General features: G+C 41.8%; 1 protein-coding gene across 2 annotated transcripts in view; it reads left to right on the top strand.

Annotated features, from left to right (window-relative positions):
- COL5A2 (collagen type V alpha 2 chain) overlaps positions 1-27,694 on the top strand; it is a 137,001-nt gene that overhangs the window by 54,046 nt on the left and 55,261 nt on the right. For both annotated transcript variants that reach the window (XM_044241137.1, XM_044241138.1), the window contains exons 2-6: positions 14,722-14,946; positions 17,545-17,558; positions 21,818-21,850; positions 22,918-22,950; positions 23,922-23,975. In XM_044241137.1, the coding sequence (XP_044097072.1) occupies positions 14,722-14,946; positions 17,545-17,558; positions 21,818-21,850; positions 22,918-22,950; positions 23,922-23,975 (359 nt within the window). The remainder of the gene's footprint in view (positions 1-14,721; positions 14,947-17,544; positions 17,559-21,817; positions 21,851-22,917; positions 22,951-23,921; positions 23,976-27,694) is intronic.

Here is a 27,694-nt window from a genome sequence, read left to right as displayed (position 1 = left end):
CTGGAGCAGTGTTGGGCCTGCTCTGCCGGCATCCCGTGTCTACTATCGGGTACTTACCTTCTGGACATTAATTGCTCGATCGTCCGACTGTCTTATGCCTCCTGAGGCTACAGCTGCTTGGAGTATGAATGCTTTCAAGTTTGAATTTGAACGTCCTTTACTTCGTTCAGCTCTGGTACCTAGTGGAGAAATGGTGTAGTCCCTGCTCAGTATTTGTTGGATAAAGATCCTATGGTCTCTGCTCATGACTTTAGTGTTCCTTGGATGTTTTTTGGAGATTCTGAATCATTCCTTTACCTTGCCAAGACCTTTCAAGTCCACTGGGTTTTATGTATGTCATTTTATTAAATGATGCCATTTAACAGGAGAAATTAGATTTGATTTACATTATTTTGTTTGTGCACACTTTACTAAAAACATGTTATTCCTCCTGAGTTTTAGGACTTTTTGATCTTTAGTATAATTGCCAAACAGCTGATTTCCTCTTTCCTCTTAAGAAATTCTGCAGAATTTTCTACTTAATGTGCTCTAAGTGCCAAATCATTTTTCTTGAAACTGACTCTTGTTTAGCAATATGAAAAGAAATAAAATTTTATAATTTTTTCAATATTAGGAAGGTACTTCCTTTTGGCAGTAAAATACTTAAGTATTAATATTAAACATAAGAAATATTAATTTACCATTAGCAATGATAACTGAGAGAAATCTTTCCATCACACAAAATATTACCATTACAAAGATCCACATAAACTCACTGATAGATAATAGACACTTTGCTACCTTATTGTCACATTGGCTTTTTTATTAAATTTTAAATTATTTACATAATTTAAACTATCAAGTGTAAACTACAATTTTAAACTATTAAGAAGGACAAACTGAATGAATAAGATAAATTAATCCCAAATCATTTTAAATGTACTCTAGTTCCTACAGAAAAATACATTTTTAAACTTCTGACATCTTTAGTGCACTAAGTAATGGCAATTCATCGTACGTGGGCTAGCGTAAAGTAGCATCAAGTCATGGCTGGACGGGGTTGTCCCAGTGTATTTCATATTCCCATAAGCCCTTGGTAAACTCTTTCCTCACTGAGAGAGAGCTAAAGGAATCCGGAGCGTGATCTTATGGACGGTAGAATAACGATGCATATATGAATTCCGCTGTGCGGCAGTTTGGTCTGGATAGAGAGCCTGGTTTGTCTGTTCCTAGACCTGCTAACTCCCAGAGAACTGGTAACTGTATATGGGCATGGAATAATGCTTCTAAGTTCACTCTTCTGTTCAGCCATGCGTCTGCCCTGCACGGCCTTACCCCTCTAGTGTGGAACCTCTACGACTCCAGAGAGGTCCTGTTGCTGGAGTGGACCTTTCAGTGTCCCTTTGTATCTACCCACCTTGTCTCATTCGGTGACATGCTCCGGTCATGAAGAGTCGAGCTGAGTTCTCATTAAATCCCATCAGCCTTTATACTTGATGTTTAACTAATGAAGTCACATTAAGTTAATCACCGCCACACCATTAACCTGGTAAGAATTTCCAGTTTCTCCCAGTTATCTTCCCTTAAATCAGCACGCAAAGGGATCAGGTTTGAATTTTTTTATTAGATCACATCCCCTCTTTTTAAACAAAACTAGCTCTCACTTTTATTCCATTATTTGCTTTTATTTCTCATCATTATTGCCAGTCAAATTAATTGTGACTGAACTGATCATTACTAAGCAGGAGAAAATTGAAATTGTACCTTGGCCCTTGGAGGGAGGTTTCTCTTTTCAAAACTCTTAACACAAGATTAAATTTAAAAAAAAAAAAAAGAAGAAGAAGAAGAAAGAAAACAGTTAAGAACTTTTGTAAAGCCTAATGTAGACTTTGGAAAAAAGTGAAAGGAAATGGAAACCTGAATAAGGAGCAATTTAAAAAGAAGTTAGTTATTGGTTTGCTTTAAATTGTCTTTTTCAGTGTTGAATTTTATTGGGTTTTCCCTGGTGGCTTTTTCAGCATCACCTCTTTAGTTTAAATAAAGTAGATAGAATAAAGTATATTCTTTATTAATAGGGGAGTCATATTTATATGGTGTAAGTTGAATTTTCTAGAGGAAAATTTCATTTCCTGTATCCTATAAACCCCTCTAAAATGGACTCAGCAGTGACCCGCCTGCGGCCAGTCACTATTCCTACTCATCAGGGTGCCCGAAGGCTTATTTGTGTCCTGGAGATACTTTTCCCCATCAATATCCTGTGAAGCCTCAGGAAAGCAGGGGAAATTGCACAGGATATTAGGATGTAGCGTTTGGTGGCTACACAGGCATAACGTCAGGAAATTAAATACTGACTTTACAGTCGGAGGCTGAATAGGAAGAAAGAATGGAGTTCACATTCTTCGAGTGTTTCACCGGCTTCTCCCTGATAACAAACTCAGTCTTGGAAATACCACGGTAATCTCTCGTTCCTTATCTCTAAGGTGAACTGCGCTTTACTCTTTTTTTCCCTTCCTTTCAAGTGAATCCAGACCCCTCCTGCCCCTCCTCCTTCACGCGGACTGTCCGCTCAGTACCGCCATTTACCCAAAATCTGCACTAGGAGGACACGTCTTAAGTTGTATATGTGCAAGTTTGTCCTCCCTCCCTTCTTTCTCTAAAGCAGCCGTCCGGCCGGCCTCTGATGAGAAAGGGGTAACCGAGTGTGGTTCTTCCAGTATTGGCTCTGCCACTCCCTCCCTCTGTGCAGACGGATGCCCAGCCTCCCTCCGCGTAGCTGGAAGGATTTGGTACGGAGCTTCCAGAAGACACAGCGCTGCCCTTGTAACACAGTAGACAGTGGCTGTTAGTGCTTATGCGGGGCTGTTCCTCCTCAACATTCCTCCGAGTACGCCTTAACCAGGGTGTAAAACTTTTCCAATCAACTTTATCTTTCCAAACTTTTATTTTACTCAAGGTCTATACCATTCTCCTGCCCTGTAGACATCTGTGCTTTCTAGGCTGCTGTGCAACAAAGTGTGACAACTGGGTGGCTTACAACCAAGTGTAATTGTCTCAGTTCTCAAGACCCGAAGCTGCACATCAGAACCCTGTCCTGACCACATTCCCTCCAAACCCTGTGGAGCGGAAGCCGTCCTGCCTCTTCTGAGCCCCTCAGGCTTGCGGCCGTGCTCTGCTGGCCTTGGATGGCCGCCGTGGTAAACCTCTGCCTCCGGCACGTGGCTCTCTGTCTCTCTGTGTCTTCTCTTTTCTTCTTCTGAGGACGCCAGACACGTGGGATTAAGGGCCCACTGTCCTCGGGTATGACCTCATCTTAAGTAATTACATCTTCAAAGGACTTATTTCCAAATAAGGTCAACATATCTTTTTAGGGCACATAACTCAACTCCTAACCACGTCTGGTAGATGTTACTTCCTCTGTTCATTCCTGAGCCTTGAAAGTCATTTTTAAAATTGTTCTAATACCTTGTCCCACCTGTAATTAATCAAACCTTGCATATTTTATATCATGGATTTGCCCCACTTTCTTCATTCCTAGAATAACTATTTCTCCCACCCGCAGTGTAACATTTTTTAACTAGCAGCCTTCGGTCTTACTGCTTCCAGCTCATTTTCGGCTATGTTGTCAGAGCAATGTTCCTGAGACTGACTCTTATTTCTTCTTTTTAGTCATTTATTTAGTCAGCAAGCATTTATTGGACATTGTGCATTGGTCACTGTTCTGCAGGAATGAAATAGAGATAAATTAAATGCTGCTTATCCTCAATAAATGCATAACCCAGCAGTGTTTACATATAAACAAACAAGTGGGTTTGAAGACGGTTGCAGGTGCTTTGCCAGGAGCAGGTGAGGTCCGAGTGCAGAGCAGCCGGACGACATGTGGGAAAGGAGCAAGTGTGCGAATCCTTTTTAGAGGCAGAGCTATTCTTTTTCCCAGAATTCACAACACTCTTTTTTCCTGTAAATGGAACCAACCCCTTCTGATATGACACGTTTGCCCTCCCCATGCCTTTTATTTATTTTTTTTTAACGTGGTTTCTTCTCCCTTCTCAAGCAGTCTTCCTGACTGCTCAACTCATCTCAAATGTCTTGCATTTTTCAAGACCTACTGGAGAACCCAGTTCTGTCCAGCCCTTCCCGCTATGTCAGCTCACAGTGACCCCCTCTTCTCAAACCTCTTGAACAGGATTATTCACACCTGCTATCGTACACAAAGGACTTGCTACCTCAGGGAATCTGAGAAAATGACTGTAAATTGATGTGCTAGGAATAAAATAAATGAACTTCTAACTCAGGTATTTGGTACCTTATTTTGTACTGTGTTCTGAATTACAAACTTGCATCTCTGGATGAAACTCAGGGTCTTTCAAAGTGGGTGTTATACAATGCAACTATGTTTGACTTCCTAAAATGCCAAGACCCTATAATCCAGAATTCTGTACTAAATTTGAAAAGTGGTAATAATTTTGGCTTTGCCAAATTTCCAAATGTTTGTGGAATCAGACCTGGAAAAATGCATTTATACTTCATCCCAACATGGCCAGACTTAGTCATCGGGGCGAATGGTTCCTCCCATGCTGCATGGGCCAGCCTCTGGCCTCTGCTCGGCTGGTTGGCTCCACGGCCGGCCGAGGAGCTGCTCCTCACTCCTCTCCGAGGCACCTACCTGGAGAGGCAATAAGAGGTTTGGAAACAAGAGAGCTGTTGTTTTACCCTCAGGCTAGAGAAGAGAAGGGGGGGAAGGGAAGTCATGAGTGAGAGGAAGTGCCTGTACTCCTTCAGATTCATACAGGCCATTTGGCGGAGAGCAGGAGTCCATTGCCAATGACCAGCTATGAGCCAGGAGTGACAATATTATACAACCTGGAAGTGAGTTTTTGGAAGAAACCACTTTGGATCCTGGTTTTCTCACTCAAAGAATAAGAAAAAAGAAAAAATGGAAAGAAAGAAGAAAAACTAATAATGTATTAAATTAAAGAAAGGAAAGAAAAAAATAACAGAACTGGAATCACAGAACTCTTGATTTTCCTTACCTCCAGCCTACATGAAGTGTCCCTCCTAAGTATTTCTCTCCAGCCTGGGTTTGCCTCTATATACTTGGAGAATGTGTTCTAATAGTGTGTTTCTGGACGGTTCCCTCATAGAGGGAATGAGCTCCTTAAATGCGGGGGTTGGGGGAGAAAGGAATCCATTAAATCAACTCTGTATTCCCATTATTTGGCAAAGTAACAGATAATACATATTTGTTGAATAGACAGTATTATCAAAATCTATTCATTCTGTTATTTTGGTATTTGTTTCTAGAGCAAATGCATTTACTTTATCATTTGAAAGCATTATTTTTTTAAAGCTCTGTATTTATTTATTTGACAGAGAGAGAGAGGGAGAGAAAGCCTGAGCAGAGCAGGGAGAGGGGTAGAGGGAGAAGCAGGCTCCCCACTGAGCAGAGAGATCCCTATTGTGGCCGGACTCCAGGAACATGACCTGAGCTGAAGGCAGAGGCTTAACCAACTGAACCCCCTGGTTGCCCTCACTGGAAAGCATTCTTAATGCCAAAGGTGCTGGAAGACTAAAACACAGAAGGAAGGCTGAAACCCACACAGGGGATCTTGTAACTCTGGCCTTGACGTAAGAGAGCTGTGTGGTGTGCATTTGTGGGTTTCTGCTCTCCCACTGATAGGCATTCAGAATGCCCCACAGTTTGCAGTACACTTTATTACCATATAGGACCCTGAAGGACAGTCAAATAGGTGATCTATCTGCTCTTAAGATAATTCAGTGTCATTTGGAATTCTATGTTCTCTTCATTCCAAGCTACTTGAAGTCTGCTTTTATAAATACGACTTTCTCCCCCCAAATGACTGAAAGTCGTTTTTGTTTTAGAAACTAGAAAATGCTCGGGTTGATGTTCCCAAGAATTAGTTCTAGTTGATTAAGATAAATAGCATTAGGCAAAGATCTTTCAAAACACAGAGGAAGATTTCCAGAGTTGAGTTTATAAAATTTCAATGTGTATGCAATTTTCCAGAATGTACCATGGGAATACACGTATATGCAAACTTATTTTGTCCTACAAGAAAATTTCAGTACCTTTTGCAGTTTTCGTATATTTTGACTGTTTTTGGCAAGTAAGCTGTGTCCCAAATGTCTCATTTCATGATCCGGAGTGAACTCTTGTATTAGACAAGAATTCAGTGAAATTCACTGTGTAAGTAAATATTGACTAAATGGATTAAATAATGCCTCCATTCCATTTGCCAGATTGACTAATTTATTTAGATTAACTTTTAGCAACAGTTTAAGGCAAACTTATTTGTGATATCTTAGAATATTTCATTTCACCTAAAAGTAAAGGCTCATATTTTGTTTTTTCCTATGCAGTAATAAACGGAGACACTGAGGCTTGTTTTTCATGTATTATAGGAAACAACCTAGTTACTCTGTCTTTTTGTCCAACCTAAATTTTACATACCAGGTTAGCAAATGTCCTACATCCTTTTCTTATTTCAACACCTGCTAGCCACTATTAACACAAAATAAGTATTCCATCACTATTTAGGATTGAATGAATAATTGAAAGTTTTTGAGAACTCTGAATTCTCCTATAGGTATTTTAAGAAAATAGTGAGGATTCTTTCCTTTTACATATAGCCATAGTCACAATGTTTTCAGAAATTAACATAGTCACAATGTTTTCAGAATTAAACAATAGTGATAAAATTCAGAGTTTAAACAAAACCAAGGAATAATCTTGAATAATTGTAAATAATTTAAGCTTTTGAAATGTAATAAAGTTTGTCATGTTCATGTTACCTCTACAAAAGGGTGTTTTGATTTGGTCTCCATTGATTTACTTATTAAAGGAAATAACTACTCAAAAGGACATAGATTTACAGGTCAAAATCTTGGATTCCATTTTTTTTTTTTTGTATTTTCCTTATCTAATCATAGGATAAGGAGATATCCCTAGTTGAATTCTATGTTTTGCTAAAGAAACTTGCAAATCTTCCTTCTCAGTGTAATAAAAGTATGTAGGAAAAAAAATTATTGTCTTGATTGGCCTCAGCCTCCTTCCCCTCCCCCTCTTCTTCCTCCTCCTGTTCCTTCTCTCTTTGCTTTTTGCTTTTCTTGTCTATTGTTCCCTCTACAAACACAGACATTTCCCAACGAATAGTTCTCCTGTGCATATAGTAAGTTATTAACATAACTTTCCCGTAAAGGCACAGCTTCTATTTCTCCTCCTGAATATTACTGTGGCAGTTGTCCGGCAATGGGGTTCAGTGCATTGTAGGGCTTGATCTTAGAACTTCAACAAATAAGATGGCCAGTAAATGATCGCGAGTGTGTGTTCTAGAAGGGAAGCTGAACAGGAGGAGATGGATTTAGATTCTGAAACAGTGGTTTTAGTCTTATTTTAAATAATCCGTTACCTACTCTAGAACTGATTTGAGTAAGGAATGCCAGAAAGAAGGGTAAAACTCATTTTCATTACTGTTCTTCGGTGAAATCACCTTCTAATTTTGTAATAGACACAAAATAGACATAAATTAAATCTAGGTAGATTGGGACTAAGTGGGAATGATGGGTATTAGTTCAAGTCCCTAAAGAGACCCATGTGGAGAATATTAGAAATTGTGCCTTCAGGATGAGAGCAGTAGGGTCCTTCCTCCAGAAGTGAACTCCCAGGGGAAGAGTGCAGAAAGGGACAACCACTTTAGGTCCCCTTTCCAGACTTCACGGTATTTTAGAATTCTTGATAGTAAAATGAATGGAATCAAAGAGTCATTGAGAACTGTGGAATGTTTCAGTGATTATAAAAGAAATTTCAGTTTGGTCAGGGCAAAGGCAGTGAGTAAAAAGTAAGTCAATAAAGAATAAATTAGAAGAAATAAACTTGACTATGATGTCTGGATTTTCTCTAGAGGACTAAATCTTCTTTTGTGGCAGGGAATATTAGAAAAGAAAGCAAAACTTAGTGGCAAAGAAATCATAAGATACAGAGTTGAAATCATTCTAAAAATGTTTCATCATATAAAGTGTTAAATTGTATACCCATCTTTTGTTTTTGAGTATAGTGGACACATAATGTTACATTGTTACAACTGTATACCTTATGTTGTGTTTACCCCAGGCACAGCTACCCTCCTTCAGTCAGATCTGAGTACCCCATACTGAATATTCTCTTAATACTTAAAAATAACTTTTTTGTTTTAAAAATGAATAAAAGTATATGTTCTTTTCAGGACAAAATACCTGAAATAAATAGCATTAATTCATGATATTCCCACAATGCCTGGTATTTTAAATCCTTGTAGGTATGGCCCACATTTAAATAGTAGTGAAAAATGAGTCTTTTAAAAAAATTATGTAATAAATACAAGATCAAAGAAAATAGTTTTATATGCAATATGGTCTAGATCTCTCCCTGATATTCTTACAATTGAATATTCAACAAATTAACTCATGAAATACTTATTGAGCATCTACTATGATCCTGACACTATTATAAGATGTTGGGGTATATCAATGGACAAGCCAGAATAAATTCCATCTGTCCCTATAAAGCTATTATTCTATCATGGGGAGACAAACAAAAACATAAATACAATAATATGGTAGGCTTTAAAGTGCTCAGTACTATATTTAAAGAAGAAAAGAGCAGCTTCTGGTGGGTTGAGTGACATGGGTGTGTGTCTGTGTGCGCCAAGTTTCAAAGTTCTCGTAAGGTGGCTAGAGGAGACTTTGTGGGGAAGGTAACACTTGAGGACATGATGGAAATCTGGAAAGCAAGTACTATATATGGCTAAGCATTGGCTGCGGGCTTCATGTATCACCAGACCGTAGGAAAACCCCGATACCACCCGTTTGCCAGAAAAGTAGCTGGGCAGATGTTTGGTTCTCCTCTTTACCTCAAGCAGTATCGTGCTGGGGAGCGATGAACAGACCGACCTCATTCAAGGCAACTCAAACCTGTTCAGCATTTAGGTGGGCGCGCTGGTGTCCAACTCGTGCACTGGGGGTTAGCATTTGGGACAAGCACTGGGTTGGCATAGGAATGCCTACCGAAATCCCTCATGTTTTCAGCATAAGGCAGGCTTCGCTTTCTTCGTGGTGCTTCTCCAGCTACTCAACAGCTTGAGCCGAGTTTCTGAAGGAAGCACCGAGTGGGTTTTCCCGACAACTGCGGACGGGCGTCGCCCGCGCAGTCGGGGGAGCCCAGCTCCGCAGTCCGGCCGCAGTCCCTCAGATCGCCGCACACGCGGAAAGAGACTCCAGGCGCACCTAACATGAGAGATTTTCCTTTTAATTTCCTCCATTGTAACTCAAGTGAAACCAGCAGTTTTCCTTAGCTGAGAAGCCTTCGCACAGGACACGGCGAAGTGTCCCTGGGTCCGCGGAGGGACGACCCCGCTGCAGACGTGCGTCCGACCTCCCGTTACGTCTGTCCGTCCGTCCCCGAAGTGCTGCCGAGCGAGGCCTCGCCTCCTGCTTCTTCGATGTTAGGGTCACTTTTTTTCAAAATTAATTGTTATGATATCACATGTAAAATAGGGTTGTCCTTCGTCACCTGGAAGTGGGACTCCGCTCAGGTCACCCGTGTCCGCCTCTTCCCGCTCAGCGGTGCGGTGGGGGCGCGGCGGGGCGCGACGGAGGGGACAGTGGGGTGACCTCCTGCCTCCGACGGCGGAAGCCGGTGGTGGACCGAACCTCCACGGATGCCGACCCGGAGGCCGCTCCGCCCGGCTTCGGGTGCGGGACCGCCGCGCAGGGAGAGACGACGGACGACCTGGCGGCCCGGCCCGGACCCGAGACCGTGAAGGACGAGCCGCGACGCGCCCACCTCTGGGTCCCCCTTGGATCAACGACGCGCAGAGCAGAGGGGACGGAGGGGCCCTCGGAAGGGTCTCGGGACCGAGGCCCGCAGCTGGGAGGGCAGCATCTGGGGTCCCGCGCGGGGGGCAGCGGACGCGTCCTCGGTGGCCTTCACAGACTGGAGACACTTTAATAACTAAAGCAGAAACGTTAAATAGAGAAACTTCAGAGAACGTTGGCCCAGACCGTCGTGACCCCGCGGGGCTGGGCGGGGAGGGCGGAAGGGCTGCAGCTTCTCTGAAAATCCGTCCGAAACGGGGGCCGTCGCGGCGCACGCGGCCGTCCCCTCTGGTGGCGCAGGCGTCTGGGTATGAGGGACACACTCGGAGGACCCTCAGGCGACCCTCAATGACCCGTTCCATTCAACATGGGAGTCCCGAGCTGCCGTCCTCTGCGAGACGTGGGGGGAAGGGGCAGGTCAGCTTCTCAGCGCGCACCTCAGCGACCCCCTCCCTCCCTTGCGCAGTCGTCCACCCGCAGATGCGTCCGTCCAAGTCCGATGATCTGACCCTGGCTGTGGAGGTCACTGAGACGAACATAGTTCTGGCTCCCCAGGAACTTATGGTCCAGTGGGGAAAACTACCGGAACAGACACTGGTCTGAAAAGAAGATTTAAAATGTGTGTGACGTGTAAGGACTCGGCATTATTTCTTCCTGGAAGAACTTCCCTTAACTTCCAGGGAATGACCAGCATTGGCTCAGGAAATTTTATTTTATGTATTTTCCAAAGTTTTTAATAAACCCCAATAATTTACTACACAAAGAGAATCACATCTTTCCTGGGAAGTCAATGGCTTCAATATGGCCATTTCTGTGCAGGCTTTTTTGTACAAATATGATTCTATAAAGGAATGTGGACCTAGGGTATGGCCGGTAAGTGAGCAGCGGTTCTGGGGACGGAATTTCTAATTATCTGTGATAATAAGATGGTAGATTTGGTCTGCCATCTACTGATTAAAACTGAATTCTTACAACTTCATTTAAAGCACATAAAAGCTTTATGAGAAGACACGTCTGTAAAGACACGTGAGAAACAGGGCAATCGGGTTACTCTGGAGCACAGTGTGGTCAGATAAAATACATCTTGCGGCTAAGACATCGGTGCCAGGACATTTGTGGTGGTGACTTCACCGTGGACTGGTTCAATGCATTGGAACATGGTAAGGGTAAAAGAACCCTGCAGCTTTGAAGACAAAATTTTTGGAAGTTGCAACACCACAGAAGATCACAAAATAATGGCAGCATTATCAGACATTTACCAGTCCTCCTCAATTTTAAGAAAATTTAAGAAACACCAATAGCAAATGACACGTGTCACAATATTGCAGTTTGGGAATGTTTCTTTAAGATTTTATTTAAAAAATTGCTTACCCACGTACTTTAAAACCAGTCATTATTTAAGTTCCAGGCCTTATATCAAGGTTCGTGTTAGCTTGGGTTGATTTTTATGATGTGTGTAGAGGAATCAGGACAGTATTGAATCTCTCAGAATGTCACCTGAACATTTCCATTTGTTTTTCGTAATATTGTCATTTATAAAATACTGTGTCATGACAACTTCGCTGCAAATTGTCTACAATTTTGCTTTCTATTTTACTTTTCTTCTCATTGAAGTAAACATCTATGGAGAAAACAGCAGGCCCAGCCTAATCATCAGGCACACAACTACCATGTACAAACCCGAGAAGGGCCAGCCACCCTGTATTTTCTACTCGGTGTTTCTTTGTACATGTCTTTCATTCAGACACGAACAATGAGGGTTCGCCGAGGTTTTGTGCCCTCTGTGATGTGTGTGGATCCTTGTGCGGGGGAGGAGAAGACAGGGTTTAGCAGTAAATGTGGTTTTTCATCTCCTTGCCATTTAAAAGCATTCCAACTAACTTTCCACATCATCTTAAATTTAATTATAAATTCTCCGGGGAAAAGGACCAGTGATGACTCATGGTCTATAACTAACTTTTAACATTGTCATTTAAAGAAAGTCCTACAGCGGCTCACTTCTTTGCCCCTGGGTTGAGGTCATGCTGTCTTAAACTTTCAGGAAGAAAGTGACCTTCTCTGAGTTGACACAGAAGAGAGAATGTGTCTTTTTATTCCAACCTCAAAGGAGCCACAGAAAACAGGATACGTCACCCCAGAAGAGTCTCTCATACATTTTAATGTTATTTAATTGACAGCATTATTTCACATCAGCTCGGTTTTTGTTTGTTTTTCGTATTCTCTATTTCTACTTCCCTAACTGTTTATTGAGGTCTACCTCACAATGATAATATGACTTTTTGGAAACAGAACATACACTCTCAGGACTGGGCACCCACTTAACTCCTAGGAAATATGTCAAACCCCTTTGCCCCTCGGAGTGTGGGAAGGGAGAAGCGAGCTGCTTGAATTACAGGGAATCTCTTTTTCAGTCCATGGCATTTAGGGTTTGTGACTGGATATTTCTTTCTCAGTCATAAAACTTAATGAACAAAGTTACTCTTCAGGTGTTTACCTCACTCACTTGTGCAGTAGACGGTAGGTCTAAGTCCGTTTCTGTACAGGGTGTGTTTGGTAGAAACGTTCATCACGGATTTACATTGTTTTAAAGTGGTTTTTCATCTAAGAGTGACACGGCTATTTGATGCACAGATTTCTTAATTTTCTTCAAGACGGTCCCGCATTATAGCGCGTTAAGGCATGAGTTCTGTTTTCTTCCGGGATTAAAATTCCTAAAATACGCAGAGTCAGTCCTGACTGCATCGGCCGTGTGTTTTGTGATAAAGTCTTCTGCTGAAGCAGCAGCAGATTAGAAACCGGGCGTCCAGCTCATCCTGCGCCCGGCTCGGAAGGCGCGTGTGGTGGTGGAGAGCAGCTCCCCCCCGGCCGCAGGACTGGGACGAAGGACTGGACACGTGCAGCACCAGTGTTCCGTGGAGTGAGAAGAATGTCGCCCAGGAAAAGCTTCTAGAGTTAGGGGATGCATATTTGGGTCAACGTCTTTCCCCTGAACTGAAATTTTTATCTGTAGCTCGGCACTGAGTGCATCAGCAAACAAGAAGCTCTTTCTACTCTAAGACTTTGTCTAGTGACAGACGGTCACCACGTTTATTGTGGTGAGCATTTTGTAACGTATGTGATTGTTGAGTCACTACGCTGTACACCTGAAAATAGAATATTGTATGCCAACTACACTTCGATTAAAAATAAAGAAAAAGGGTGCCTGGGTGGCTCAGTGGGTTAAGCCGCTGCCTTCGGCTCAGGTCATGATCTCAGGGTCCTGGGATCGAGTCCCACATCGGGCTCTCTACTCAGCAGGGGGCCTGCTTCCCTTCCTTTCTCTCTGCCTGCCTCTCTGTCTACTGTGATCTCTCTCTGTCAAATAAATAAATAAAATCTTTAAAAAAAAATAAAGAAAAATTATAAATACTTTCATATACCAATCACAAATGCCTTTTTAATTTTTATTTTAGCTTTAGCTTTGTACAAAGTTCATGTCCCAGCGATGAAGTGAGTGAACCATAATTTAGACTCACGGGCACATTCCTGTCTATCCATTGAACATCCATTTGTTGAGTGTTGGCTCCCGGCGAGCTGTGGAGTCAAACTTTAGAAATGCCATGATGAACAAGAAAAACTAGTCCTTATCTTCGTGGAATTTACTGGCAAGGGAAGGAGATAAGAGAATAAACAAATACAAAGAGTAAATTGATACTACTTGTGATAAGTTTAATGAGGGCAGTGATTTTTCCTGCCTGTTTACATTTTAGAAACTGGTTAATTAGCTGGTGTAGAAAATGGACGGGTGAATGGGCTGGGTAAAGGAGGTTCACTTTTGTAGAGCAGCCGGAATTGTGGGGGCTGGTGACAAGCAAAGCACAACAGTGAGCTCTGTGTGTCTGGAGGGAGGAAGGGAGATTGTGCAAGGAGACTGGGAAGGGGGATCTTTGGGCTTCAGAATTTAAGTAGTTTGGAGGAATCTATAGGAGCTAAGCAAGGATGATATGATCCGTATTGTGTTTTAAAATACTATAGTTTTGTTTCTTAAAAGACACAAAGAAGTAATATATTTCTCTTATAATAATTGTATAATAGAATTGTTATATGTATAAATGTGTGTATGTATTTTCCAAATCGGCATTACATTTTTATCTAAATGTAGAGCAGTATTTGGCAGATACTGTATGATAGCTTACCATGTTGCTGTGGTCGTGACTCTCCTTGATGGCCTTGGATCTGAAGACTACATTGCCCATGTGAGCTTTGCTTGTCCTTTGTGGCTTAGTAAGCACCTGGAGCTCAGCAGACACATCCCATGAAACGAGACACTGTTTTTCCTTTTCTACCTTATGTTTAAAGCTAATTTTTAAAAACCCATACGCTTTTTGAAGAAGTTTTTCTTCATGGAATAAGAATACATATTGTCTTCTGTTGTTGCTGGATTTACTAATCTAAAGTTTCTAGTGATTGAAAATCATGTAAGGGTTCACCAAACACAGAAATTATATACTCCCTTTTGAACTATTCTTCTCCTCACCCTTTCAAATTTTTTAAAATGTTTTCTTACTGATCTTCCTGTTTTGGGTTACTTAAATCTTCACAAATGAAATCTTTTGGGAAACATTACCTGCCATCTACTTTGGATCACTCTCCCCTCCCTGTCCTATGAGGACGTACATATCACAATCATTTCACTGTGAATTGCACGTCGCTTCGCCTGTAAACGCCCGGACTGAGTCCATCCGTGTTTCGCTCCTCGGTAGGTTAGTGCTCAACCCAGAATTGCTGGACCCACAAAATGATTCACTTTCTTAAGTATTTTCCAAATTCCAAAATTTCAGACGATTACTAACCTCCTTCCCCACCCCCTGCATCTTTTTCTTCTCATTCTAGAAGGCTACGGGGAGGAAATAGCCTGCACTCAGAATGGTCAGATGTACTTGAACAGAGACATCTGGAAACCTGCCCCTTGCCAGATCTGCGTCTGTGACAATGGAGCCATTCTCTGTGACAAGATACAGTGCCAGGAGGTACTTGAATGTGCTGACCCCGTGACTCCCCCCGGAGAATGCTGTCCCGTCTGCCCACACACAGCTGGAGGTGGCAACACCAATTTCGGTAAGAATGCTTCAGGCCAGCCCAGAGCAGCCCAGCAACTCGGCTTCATCGTTCCAATGGCTTTTGCTCTCATTCAGCAACCAAGAGAATGATGAAGCCCCTCGTCCGTCTGTGGTGTTGGGGGTTAATGGTTTTTCTCACCCACCTTATCTGATGTTACTGAGAGGGAGAGGATAATTTCCTGTCTTCTTAAAAACCAGGGGAATTGGGGGCTGGATTTTGTGTGGTTATGTCTAGTTTGAGAATTTCTTATGGTCACTTCACATGGCCATTTGTTACCCCGCGCATGCTGGATGCCTTGAGATAGTTGTCGGTGTTCTGGGAGGTCTATTCATGCCCCAGAGGAGTTCTGGAAAACACATTTGTCTTCTCTGGTGCCAAGTTTGCTCTTGGGAATGGAATAATTATTTCTGATCTAATTTAATGCCAGAGCACCTTCTGTCACATCAGCTCATAAATGCAGAATGCTTTTACTGATGGCTCAGAAAGACAAGAGAAGGAGATGGATTTCCTGAAAAAAAGAATGATAGCATTTGCTGGTTTTGAAAACTTTTTTTGGAGACAAATGTCTGTGTTTAATATAGACTATGTATTTGAATACATGTGTCAAAGACACATATTAGAGAAAAAATTTCATATTTATATGTTTTAATGAATAGGAAAGATTAATATTAAACTCTTAGGTCATTTGCTTCAGTGGATGTTCTAGCGCAGCATGCGTCAGTATCAAGATAGTGCTGAGACTTATTCCCCTGCCCAAAATTCCATTGCAAATAACAACAAATATAATGAAATAATCAACCATATTTTCACAAAATATTTATCAGTTCTCCTCTTAGATATCATTCAACAGTAACAATGTGCCTTAAATAAATACCTAAACTCAATTTTTAGCAATGTAGTCAGAAAGACATAATGCAAAGAATTAAAAATATGACACCTAAGGGCTGCCCAAACCTGATGCAATCTGCTAAGAAGCTCCAGGAACAAAGTAAAATTAAACCTATGGGGCCAAGTTAATAGTATGTTGGGACAATAGTGGCAAAAAACCAAAAACCCAAAACAGCAAAATATGTGACCTTCTGCAAATAGCTGGATTTGGAAAGTCCACTTTGTTCCAAAATGAATAATAAAAACAGCTAGTAACAGCACTGATGCGAAGATACTCTAAGAAAAAAGGTGGGGGGGGAAAAAAGAGAAAAAAGGTGGGAGTGTTTAGCTACATTTACAAAATAAAGAACACACTGGTGAATATATTACCACAGAATTGATAAAAAAAAATGACCATTCGCCATAAACTAAATAGAACTTAGTGGAGTAATTTATTTAAAAAGGGCTACATTAGAAATACAAAATAATTAATGATCAGGAAAGAGGTAGAAGAAAAAACCAAAAACCATCACAGGGAAATGAAGATGACAGAGGAAAGAACACAGGAAGAATCAATGCTGCCATTAAAAAAATAGTTATTTTAACGGATCTATGAAAAAAGACCATTTGGTTTTCCTTGTAATTGAAACAAAGATATTTGGCAAAAGTGAAAAAGTATTCTTGACAAAGATGCTTTGTAACTAGGTATCAAATGGCATTTCATTAACATGATGAAATATTTACATCTCAGATTAAAAGCTTCATAATGTTTAGTACTAGAATTATTTTCTCTAAACTCAGAGACAGGACATGGATATCCATCATCACCACTATAATTTAATATTATTGAATGTACTTGAACAAACAATTAGTTAAGAGAAAAAATTAGAGCTTTAGAAATTAGAAGGAAGGAGGTAAAATGATTAGTTGCAGAAAATATAATTGTGTTCTTATAAAACTTAAAGGGAATGGAGTAAAAAACTACTAAAAGAATAATTTTGTGCAACAATGCAGTGTAAAATTACAAATTAATAGACTTAACTATTTACCAACAATCACCCCATAGAATAAATAATGAGAATTAAAAATACCTCGCTTGTAATAGCAACAGATAGGATAAAATGGCTAAGAACAAACGATATGAAATGTACAAGATCTACCTGAAAAAACTGTAAGACACTGCTAACTCAAATGCCAACTTTAAGAAATAGAATGTCTCATTATATTTTTGGTTAGAGGGGCTAGTAATAGAAAAATCAGTAAGAGTGGCCCCCTCTGGGGCATTGAAATGTGGGCAGTAGGGGAAAGTGACAGGATAGAAGGAGATTTTTTTACTCTATAATTGTTTATCTTTAATTTATTTTGGTCTTTTAGCTATATGAATGAAGCCTACTAAAAAAAGGGTCCAAACAATAGAATACTGATTGAAGATAATTCATTACTATTATAATAGTTAATTTTATCATTTAATGAGCTTTAAATGTTATATGAATGGTGTGAGGAATATTTAAGTAATGTTAGAATTTTCCAAAGGGATGTATTACTTTGCCTGTTATGGAAATATTGATCTAAAACAACTTTTGAGTTCTGCCTACTGGTAGTAGGGAAACCTGTTTAAGTTAAATTCTGACATCCCAAAAACCTATTACTGAAAATAATAAGAGATTCTCAATAGCTGTTTCTCCTTAAATCAACATGTTTAATGTTTTTCTTCTTCTTTTTTTATAGGTAGAGGAAGAAAGGTAAGTTTTGCTTTGCATAGTTTCATTTTTGTGAAGGGTCTTCTTCAGTCTACTACTGTCCACTCGGGAACGTGCTTTACAGTGTTTGAAAGCCTTTGGTAAAGTACAAATTACCAAATTTGAATATATGAGATACTTCACTTGTAGATTACGGCTGTCTCTATTTTATTCACTTTGTTAATCTTTGTTGATAGATGTTTCTTCTAGAAGGTATAAACCCCTTAGGGATTGAGACTATGCCACATTAACCTTCAAGTTACTTGCATTTATTGAGATGCCTGGTGCTCAGTCTGTTAAGTGACCAACTCCTGATTTAGGCTCAGGTTGGGGCCTCAGGGTCACGAGATGGAGCCCCTGTCAGGCTCCGTGCTGGGTGTGGGACCTGCTTAAGATTCTCCCTTTCCCTTTGACCCTCCCAACCTCCCTCTCTTAAAAAAAAAAAAAAAAGAGAGAGAGAGAAGAAGAAGAAATTACATGTATTTATTACTGCGCTCGGTGTATACCTTACGCACATTAGAAGTTCAGTAACTGCTTCATTGAAGGAAGGATAGATGAAGGAAGGAAGGAGGAAAGGGGGGGATGTCGTACCTACCGTAGGGTTGTGGCCCATCTTCTGTTGGTTGGAAAAGTAAATATTCACTTAAAATAAGTAATTAAACACTTTACCAAACACACATCACCTTTTCTTCTCTCCACGTCCCCCAGTTCAAGGAGCCTAAAATGTAATCCCAGAAACAATCCTTACACTCAAGAGGACAATGGTATAGTTTAGCCTTGACCCTAGGTAGAGCTGGCCACTTCAGCCACTTGTCTTCTGGATGTGGATAATCCCCTGAGTGGAGAGGGTTCCATTCCCTTGAAATTGGTCTCAGCTTTCCAGTTAATTTGGAAATGGTGACATTTATTTCAGTCTTGTCCAGATGGGATGGACTCGGGGATCAGGAATGGAAATGGGCAGTGATCCTGAGTTTCACAGCAAATACTAGGCAGATCACCACCAACTTTAAATTGCCTTTACTTTTACATGTGGTGGAACTTCAGTAAGGTGAAAATCAGATACTCAGATAAAGCAACGCTATACATTCATGGTCGGTGAAAGTGATGCTATCCTGCACTTTTTAATTAAAAGGGAAATAAGGGAATTAAAAGGGAATAAATATCAATGAAAGTCATTTAGATTTGAATATATGTCAAAGGAGCAGATCTACAAATACCAGCTCACATTTAATTTACATCTGAAATTAAATCGGAAATTTCCCAAAGGCAGTGTAGCTGGGAGGGCACACTCGAAGCCGCTGCTGGTTCACCACATCCTCGTTACGTGCTGACCATCACGACTGTCGATTATTATCAGGTGCCATCAGAACTGTCAGAGCAGAGCAACGTAATAAGAATGTATTTTGCGCTTCTTTCATATATTAATTTTACTTATCGTTCATTCATTCATGTTAACTCCCAAATAAGTACTGAGCCTTTGTCATATCCCTGAACGAGGCCAATGTTACAGATGATGCAATGGTGGGAAAAACACTCTGATGGTCTCCATGGTAACGCCATCCTGTAAAAGTGGGGAGGCATGTCCATGTGGCATTAAGTGGTGAGTAACAGGTAAGAAGCAAAATGAAGCTGTAATTCTCACCCAGTTATGAGTATTTGAATGTTAAATTTACCAGTGGGTATGAAAATCAAATTTAGCAAAACCTTAGACAAATGATCATTCCATGTAAATTAACTTATTCAAAGCCCATATTTAAAAAAGCAATTAATGCTTACATTTGTGGCTTATTTCCAAAATAAGAATCATTATTGAATCATTAGGAAAATGTATTATCAGAACCTAAAAATGGAGCACTTAATCCCATATCAAGTATTGTGGAACAACAGAAAGTTCATCATAATAAGATATGTGAAGCCTCCCAATTTAGCTGAGAAAGGTATCCGTGAGTTCCATTCTCCTCAACACAGAGGAAGAGCAAGGGCTGCATTCTAATTGCTGGTCTCTTGAAATGGAGATTTTCCAACCATTCTTTGCAAACTATTCCATTTTTCTCTGTTTGGCTGAAATAATTTCTCTTCGCTTTTGACTTGTTTTTCTAGATTTGTTCTAGAAAGGAACACTCTTTTCAGCATTATTCTCATAAGGTCCTTTAGATATTGGGCACGGATTTCTCTACCCTTTCTAAACAATTCAAATTCTTTCAAACATCTCAAGGAAAGCTCTTACAGCTCTAAAGAGGTTATTTTTTATTACTTTCTGGTTTTGTAAAAATAGGAAGACCCCAGGTAGAAGTTAGGAGACTTGGAAATGCAGAAGTAAGCCTGCCCTGTTTTGCTGCCCATGGTTGGGGATCCCTTTCTTCTAGCCTTTCTCTTCGTGTCTTTTAGTCTCTTGAATTTACTCAGGTAGTACTCCCGCCTGCTTCGGGAGAGCCATTTCCCACTGCTGAATTCTAACCTGAGTGTTAAAATCAGCAAGGGTAGTCAGGGTATGGTTTTGCCATCGAATCCCTTATTAAGACTATGAAGATTATAAAAAAATTTTTAAATTTAACTTTACAAAATTTTGTCAAATGTGAGGTACAACTGGAAGGATATAATTAAATTGTACCTTTCCGGAGTATGTTTAGGTGATCTAGATCAAGAGCCTGAAATATTTGTATGATCTTTAACACACAACTTTAATTTCTAGAGATCATCTTAAGATATCAACTTGAGACACTACACAGATGTTTATGAACAAAGATACTCATCGTAGTGTTATTTTAATTGTAAAAATGAAACTGTAATCAAAGGGTCAAATGCTGAGGCCCTGAGGAGGTGAACCAAGTTCAGGTATGTGACAGAAAACTGAGAATACAAGAATGTTGAAAGAGGTTGTCTCCTGAGTGTTGAGCATGATATTTAGTTCCTCTATTTTCAGAATTCCCTATTAACCCACATTATTTTTATAATCAGATAAATCATATCAATAAATCAGAGCAATATATGTGAAAAGAGAAATTAAATAAAATAGAATTCATTACTTTTTCTACATTTCAGATATAATCCTTAAGGTATTCATAGTCTGCACTGGCCCAGTAAAAAGCATTATTTCATACTATGTTAGTGGAAATTAATACGTTCAAGAATTTATTGAGGATTTCTGTGTGTCAGACTGAGGATATATAGTAGATTTGATCATGACCTTGGGGAGACCAACATCTCTTGGGAGGCAAATTCCAAAATAAATAATACAAGTAAATATTTGGTAAAATAGAGGAATTTAAGGTACAATTCATCCAATAGTATTTGATCTATGTACCTGAAATCATGCTATGAGAATACAATTTTTAAGAAACCGAAGTTCTAAGAATGTTGTGTACATCTCTTATATTTGCTGCATCTATTAGAAAAGCCAATTAAACTGCCTGGTGTTACTTTCCTTAAGTTATAGTTGTTTACTGTTATTTTTATTTTCCTATTCAGTTCATGTTTTTTGTAGATTTTCATCAGATATTGAGAATTGACTAACCAATATTACTATTTCCTTCCTTCCCACCCTCCCTTCCTTCCTTTCTTCCTTTCTTTCTGAGGAAAAGCAAATTTATCTCTTGTAATTTCTCAGATTCCTCCATGAGTTTTAGAAACGCCATCGTAGTCACTAAAATCTAGGTGGCATATAGTATGGTGAAAATTGCAGACATTTCCAAATGTTGGATTTTCTTTTGAGTGTTCAGTCTTTGGGCAGTTTTCATATAGTGCTTTGACTTTAGAGATTTCAGGACAAGTATCTTCTGGTCTAGTCAGTACATTAGGTTTATTCACTGTAAAAACTAAAGTGAAATAACTTTATGCTTTTCAAACACTGGTTGATATCTTTGTGTCTTTCAAATGTCTTTCTTTTTCATCAATAATGTTGACTACTGCAAATACTCTTTCTTTTATCATTTCCTTTTGGCTTTACATTTTTTAAAAAAGATTTTATTTATTTATTTGAGACACAGAGTGTGTGAGTAAGAGGGAGAGCAGGAGCAGGGGCAGAGAAAGGGGAAAAGCAGACCCCTGCTGACCAGGGAGCCGGACCGGGGGCTCGATCCTGGCACCTCAAGATCGTGACCTGAGCGGAATACAGATCCTTAGCCGACTGAGTCACCCAGGCACCCATTTTTTACTTTTCCTACATTGAAATTCCCAGTGTTTATATGGAATATTCTAGTAAGATATGATTGGGTTCAATAAACTACTATATTTTGATAATTGAATATCTTTTTGCTTCACAGGGACAAAAAGGAGAACCAGGTTTGGTGCCTGTTGTAAGTATATGTGTTTATTTTTTCCTTGTATCTTTGATAAATGTCTAGTGTAGTGTCTATTAGTGCTTACATACCTACTCTCATAGAAAAGGAAATCAGTTATTTTATAACCAAGTGTTAGTATAAGACAAACAAACTAAAAGAGATGATTCTTTAATACAATATTTAATGTTTGTTTATCACAATATTCCTGACTTTTCTTGTCCCATGACTGAAAGTGCACATCAGGGTTTTACATAGTTAAGCACATTATATATGGATGTAAAACGGTAGTTGAGATGTATATTTTTTATAGCATAAATAGCCATATAATCCATGCAGAAGGCAGGAATTAATGGTCCACATTTCTGAAAACATGTCTTGTCAGTATCCTGATTGATATTCCATATTTTGTAAGAATTCCTAAGATTTACCTAGACTTGTGCATGACCAAAAAGTGTATTATTAAGTAGGATGAAAACCCTTTAGCCGCCAGGCTCATGATGTCAAAGGGGTTGCCATCACTGTGTCAGTGCGTGTTGATTTGTTCGACAGCGTTTGCAGTCTGCTTTGCCTTGAAATTGGCCTGTTTTTAATAAAGATTACCTAAAAAGTAAATCATTCATTTGTTGTCTTTCATTTAAAAACTCTTACATGTACTTACTATGTCTTGGGGGCTGTTTTAAGAGCTTTAGAAATATTTATTTGTCTGCACAACAGCTCTGCTAGGGAGGTAGTTTTAGAATCATCATCACCATTTTACAGGAGGAGTATCAGGCACAGAGAGGATAAGTCCAAGGTCACGTCACAGAGGAGGGGTCAGGTTAGTTGGGATTTGGACCCAGGCCTCTCGTCTGCAGTGCTGTTGCTCCCAGGCAGTGTAAAATACTCCTGCCCTGTATTAGAGTTTAAATTAGATAATGTCCTAATGCGTACTCAAGGAGGACATGGGCATCAACTGACAACCTCCATTTGCTCTAAAAAAATTCGCTGGGATTTTTGTCATTATTTTTACTTGTTTGACTATTGATTTTTTTTAAAACTCTGTTGAAACTCCCTGTTTACAGATTATCTTGTTTATCGTTTAGGTTACAGGCATACGTGGGCGTCCAGGACCAGCAGTAAGTAGTTTCTTCCAACGTCGGTGGGACTCTTAAGTTCTTAGAGATACTGAAAATCTTTGTGAATATTAAACCCATCACAAGACGACAGAATGTAAAACCATGAGGCTTGGCTTCTTGAAACCTTTGGTTTTGAAACATCTTCATGTTTAAGAGTTCCTTCGCATCAGTGAATGATGCATAAAAGATCATTTCATTCTGAAATTGGTGAACCCTATTATTCCTTTGGGTTAGTGCCACTGTTGGTTTTGTGAAAGGCAAAGTGATCTGTTGTTACATCATTAATTTTAGACTGGCTTTATTCATGGAAATTAGGGCACACCGGTCTATTGTTTGACAATGATTAAAGGTAAGCTGCTTTACCTGTTTAATGAAACAAACTGTCAATTTCATCTGTTAATGAAATTAAAGCATATTTCCCTAGAATTTGAGAGATTACACATCAGAATAGCATATTACTGATTTAGCCTGAAAGATTACTGATTTCAGGTTTGGAGTAGTGGTAGCATTCCTAGGTAACTAGATGGAGAACACACACGTACCTTCCCTCAGACCGCTGGTAATTTTGGGTTTGCACATCTGTGTAGTTCTAAAAATCCAAACTGTAAGTTTTTGTGGCCATCGTTCCGTGGCAAAGGCTTGCTTGGGACAAGACAGCATAAATGAACCTTGTAAGTTTTGCTGTTATCGTTCAAGTAATATACTCGGCTCACTGGGCCCCATGAGGCTATGATATACACTTAATTCTTTAATTCTTTACAGGCCTCTAACCCTCGTGGCTGACCTAAACAGCCTATCTGAGTGCACAGAGCTTTTATAGGCACATGGCTTTATTTTCTAGAGTCTTCAACTGAAGACGAGTTAGAGAGTGATATTTCTGTTTTTCAGTTTTCTTAGACGAGCAGACATTTAAAACAAAACCATGTGAAGTATGTGTGTTTCACAGTCATAGTCATCATTTTCTGTTTTAGGGACCTCCAGGATCACAAGGACCAAGAGGAGAGAGGGGCCCAAAAGGAAAACCTGTAAGTTGACAGCAGAGCCGCCTTTTCTGTGAATTGTGCCCTGTACCCAGCAAGCGCATCGAGACCACATTCCCTGGGCGCAGCACACGTTGGTGGTACTCTTTCTCTCTCAGCTCTATCCGACGGGGCAGAAGTCAGGTCATGAAGTGATTGTGTGTCTTTTCTGACTCAGGGGAAATGTCACATGGTAGTAATGTAGTAATGACCTGTTACCTTTGTAGGTAACACAAACGGGGCTTCTTCCTCAGGAGGTCAAACTAAAAGTAGAACCTAAGGAAACATCATGAATACCTCATGTTCTCAGAAGTTGTAAATCACGAGTGCACAATGCCAAGAACGTACGGTTGAGATAAAACAGCCAGTTCTGTGATCAGTAGTTGCTCTAGGAATAACCAAACTGGATAAAGGAAAAAATTATCAGAGGACGAAATGTTCTTTCAAACAGTTGTGCAATCAATTGCTTTCCCAAGAAACCCTCTACCTTTTTTCACTGTATAGACATTACAGAGCCATGAAAGGAGTCATTTTATTTTATTTTATTTATTTTTAAATATTTTATTTATTTATTTGACAGAGAGAGATCACAAGTAGGCAGAGAGACAGGCAGAGAGAGAGGAGGAAGCAGGCTCCCCGCTGAGCAGAGAGCCCGATGCGGGACTCGATCCCAGGACCTTGAGATCATGACCCAAGCTGAAGGCGGCGGCTTAACGCACTGAGCCACCCAGGCGCCCCCGAAAGGAGTCATTTTAAAAATCAACAAATCCATTACCAGAACAAAGGAAACACCTTTAAATTTAAATGATGAACTTTATACCCTTGAGATAAAACATGAAGAGATTATCGAATACAGGGCAGTTGTGTTTTTCTTCCTACCAAGTCCTAGGAGAGCACTTCTTCTTTTTAGATCTTCCCTTAGAAACTGCTGTCTTTCGTACATTAAATGAGTGCGTTAATTTTTCTGTTGCTGCTATCATCATATGTTTTCATCAGAAAAACTTGTGCTGTTCAGTCTTCTAATGATAGCTTCTAAGTTTAGGTCTCTAGATTTTCCACCTTCCAAGCACGTGTTTATCCACATTTAGGTGGGAGAAATAGACAGGAAGGAATTGCAAGGAAGCAACAAACAGCCTTGAATTTATAAATAAAGAAAACTGTCGCTAGGAATTCTTGCCACTTTGATATTATTTTATGCTTGTACCCATCTGACCAAGTAGAGCATGCGGACAGTACTTCTTCACACTGGGGCTGGAGTCAGGGATGGCAGGACCGTGCCCCCGGACACGGGGCTGGTCCTGCAGGTGTGCAGGACGGCTGTGTTCTGACGACCTTGGTGCTGTGCTACGGAGCTGCCGCAGCGGTGCGGGCAGCGGGAACACGGTCGGCGGCGCCGCAGACGTGTCTGCCCGGGTCCCGCATGACAGAGGCGGATAGGAGCGGATTTCAGTTACCCGAAGCCCAGGGGCCGTGCGGAAAGTGACGCGCGTCCGTGTATCGCGGCTCACACCTGGTAACACGGGGGTCCAGGTGGGCGTTCGTCCGGGAGCGGCGCGCGGACCTCAGAAGTGCTTGTTAGGACGCCCGAGTCGCCCTCGCCCCATCGTCTCCGCGTGACTTAGTGTGTGATGCGGTCCACGTCCTGTCTCGGTGGGCAGCGAGACGCTCCGTGAGGACTCGGGGTGTGCGTGCGCGTGTGCGCGCGTGTGTACGTGTGCGTCCGTGTGCATGTGTGTGTGCATGTGTGCGCGCGTGTGTGCGCGTACGTGTACGTGTGCGCGTGTGTGCGTGTGCGTGTGCGTCCGTGTGCGTGTGTGTGCCTACGTGTGCGTGTGCCTGCGTGTGCGTGTGCCTGCGTGCGCGTGTGCGCGCGTGTGGAAGGAGTAGCTATTATCTGGAGTTGATAATCTGGACAGGCGCGAACAGGAGCTCGGTTCCTCTCCCAACCGTAACGGGCGGTGCCGCGGCGCTGAGTGTTGCACGACGGACTCGACCAAGTCCATCAGAGAAACGCGCCCGCACTTGCGCTGACCTTCCCGGGGCAAACGCTTCCGACACGGCCCGCTGCAGGACGCCCGCCAGATCCTGGCGTGACGCCGCGACGTTCCCGCGGGCACAGTCCTTGCCTCAGTCCCGAGCCCCGGGGAAGCTGCTCCCGGACGAGGGCTGTGTCCCGGCCGCACCCTAAGCACGTCCCCTCCGCCGGCGGGCACAGGCGCCACCGTGTAAAGGCGCCACACGCTGGTGTTGGGGCCACGTAATTCCTACACGTCGTGCGAGGGTTGGCAGCAACTCGGGTCTCTACCCACGAGATGCCCGTGGCGGCCCCCGGGCTCCTCCATCACGTGCGGTAACCGGAGTGTCACTTGCCGTCATCCGTGTCCCCCTCGGAGAGGGAGCAAAAGCGCTCAGCACAGAGCCCCTGCTGTGCACACGCTCACGAAGCCCCGTGCCCGGCCGAGCACCCCCGCGGCTGTGTCTCGTGTGTCCTGGGGTTGAACCGGGTTAACCTGGTGACTTCACAGAGACAGACCGGCGTCCCCAGCGGACGGACCGTGGCGCGCGCCTTCTAACCGCACGTGACGGTTACCCCCGTGGGTCTGTCCTCATCCGCAGAATGGGAAACGCGCATCTTACACTCCTACCAACTCTAACGTGTGTGTGTGTGCGTGCGTGTGTGTGTGCGTGTGTGTCTGTGTGTGCGTGTGTGTCTGTGTGCGTGTCTGTCTGTGTGCATGTGTGTCTGTGTGCGTGCGTGCGTGTCTGTCTGCGTGTGCGCGTGCGTGTGTGTGTGCGTGTGTGTCTGTGTGCGTGCGTGCGTGTGTGTCTGTGTGTGTGCGTGTGTGCGTGTGTGTCTGTGTCCGCGTCTGTGTGGGGCGCGTGTGGGTGTGTGCACGACTGTCTGCGTGTGCAGGAGTGTGTGCGGCCCGGCGTGCGATGAGCACTGCTCCGTGTCGGTGGACGTTTACAGGCCGCCACCTCGTGGCCGAATGTCAGTACTTCTCCCTGCGGATGCGGGCGGAGACCGAGCTGGGATTGGGGGATGGGCGGGAATGAGAACAAATAGACTATTGACCTCAGTATAAAATGTATATCATTCAGCTCGCTTGGAAATATGAAAATACGTATTTTAATGTGTTCCAAAATTATACTTTTTGTTTTCAGGGTCCATCCGTAAAACTGCTCATTAACTCTGTTTTTCTTACCTTCACTTGTAGTTATGTTCACTTGATTTTGGATAATTTTTATACATTTTTATTAATTTTAGTCTCAGTTCGCATAAGAGTCAGTCACGTAGTCGATGTAGAGGGGACGCCTTGGAGGCGCCGAACACATCCCGAGTCGATAGAGAAGCTGTCCTCGGAGTGGACTTGGGGACGTGACTATTGATTCATCGCAGAGCGATGCAGAAAGGACTCGACTTTTGAGGACGAATATTACCCAAACATCTCTCTACTCTCATGGGCACCAATGTAGTTGTTGGTGTGCTCTTGAGAAGTCCCCCTGGGAGCAGAGGTGTCGCGGCTCACTTTCTGTGTCCGACAAGATGTGATTATCAGTTAGCAACTTCGCATTCCAGAAAGACACGTTTTCCACACCAGCCTCCTTGAGCGGTCCAGGCGGGGGTGCTTCGGTGCCGCCGTTCACCGTAGGAACCTCCGGCTGGTGCTGCTCCCATTCCTGTGACCCAGGAACCCCGCACGGTGACAAAAACCCACCTCTCG

The sequence above is a fragment of the Neovison vison genome, chromosome 3 (assembly GCF_020171115.1).
Source record: "Neovison vison isolate M4711 chromosome 3, ASM_NN_V1, whole genome shotgun sequence".
NCBI lineage: Eukaryota > Metazoa > Chordata > Mammalia > Carnivora > Mustelidae > Neogale > Neogale vison.
This window is presented reverse-complemented; position numbering and strand designations above follow the sequence as displayed.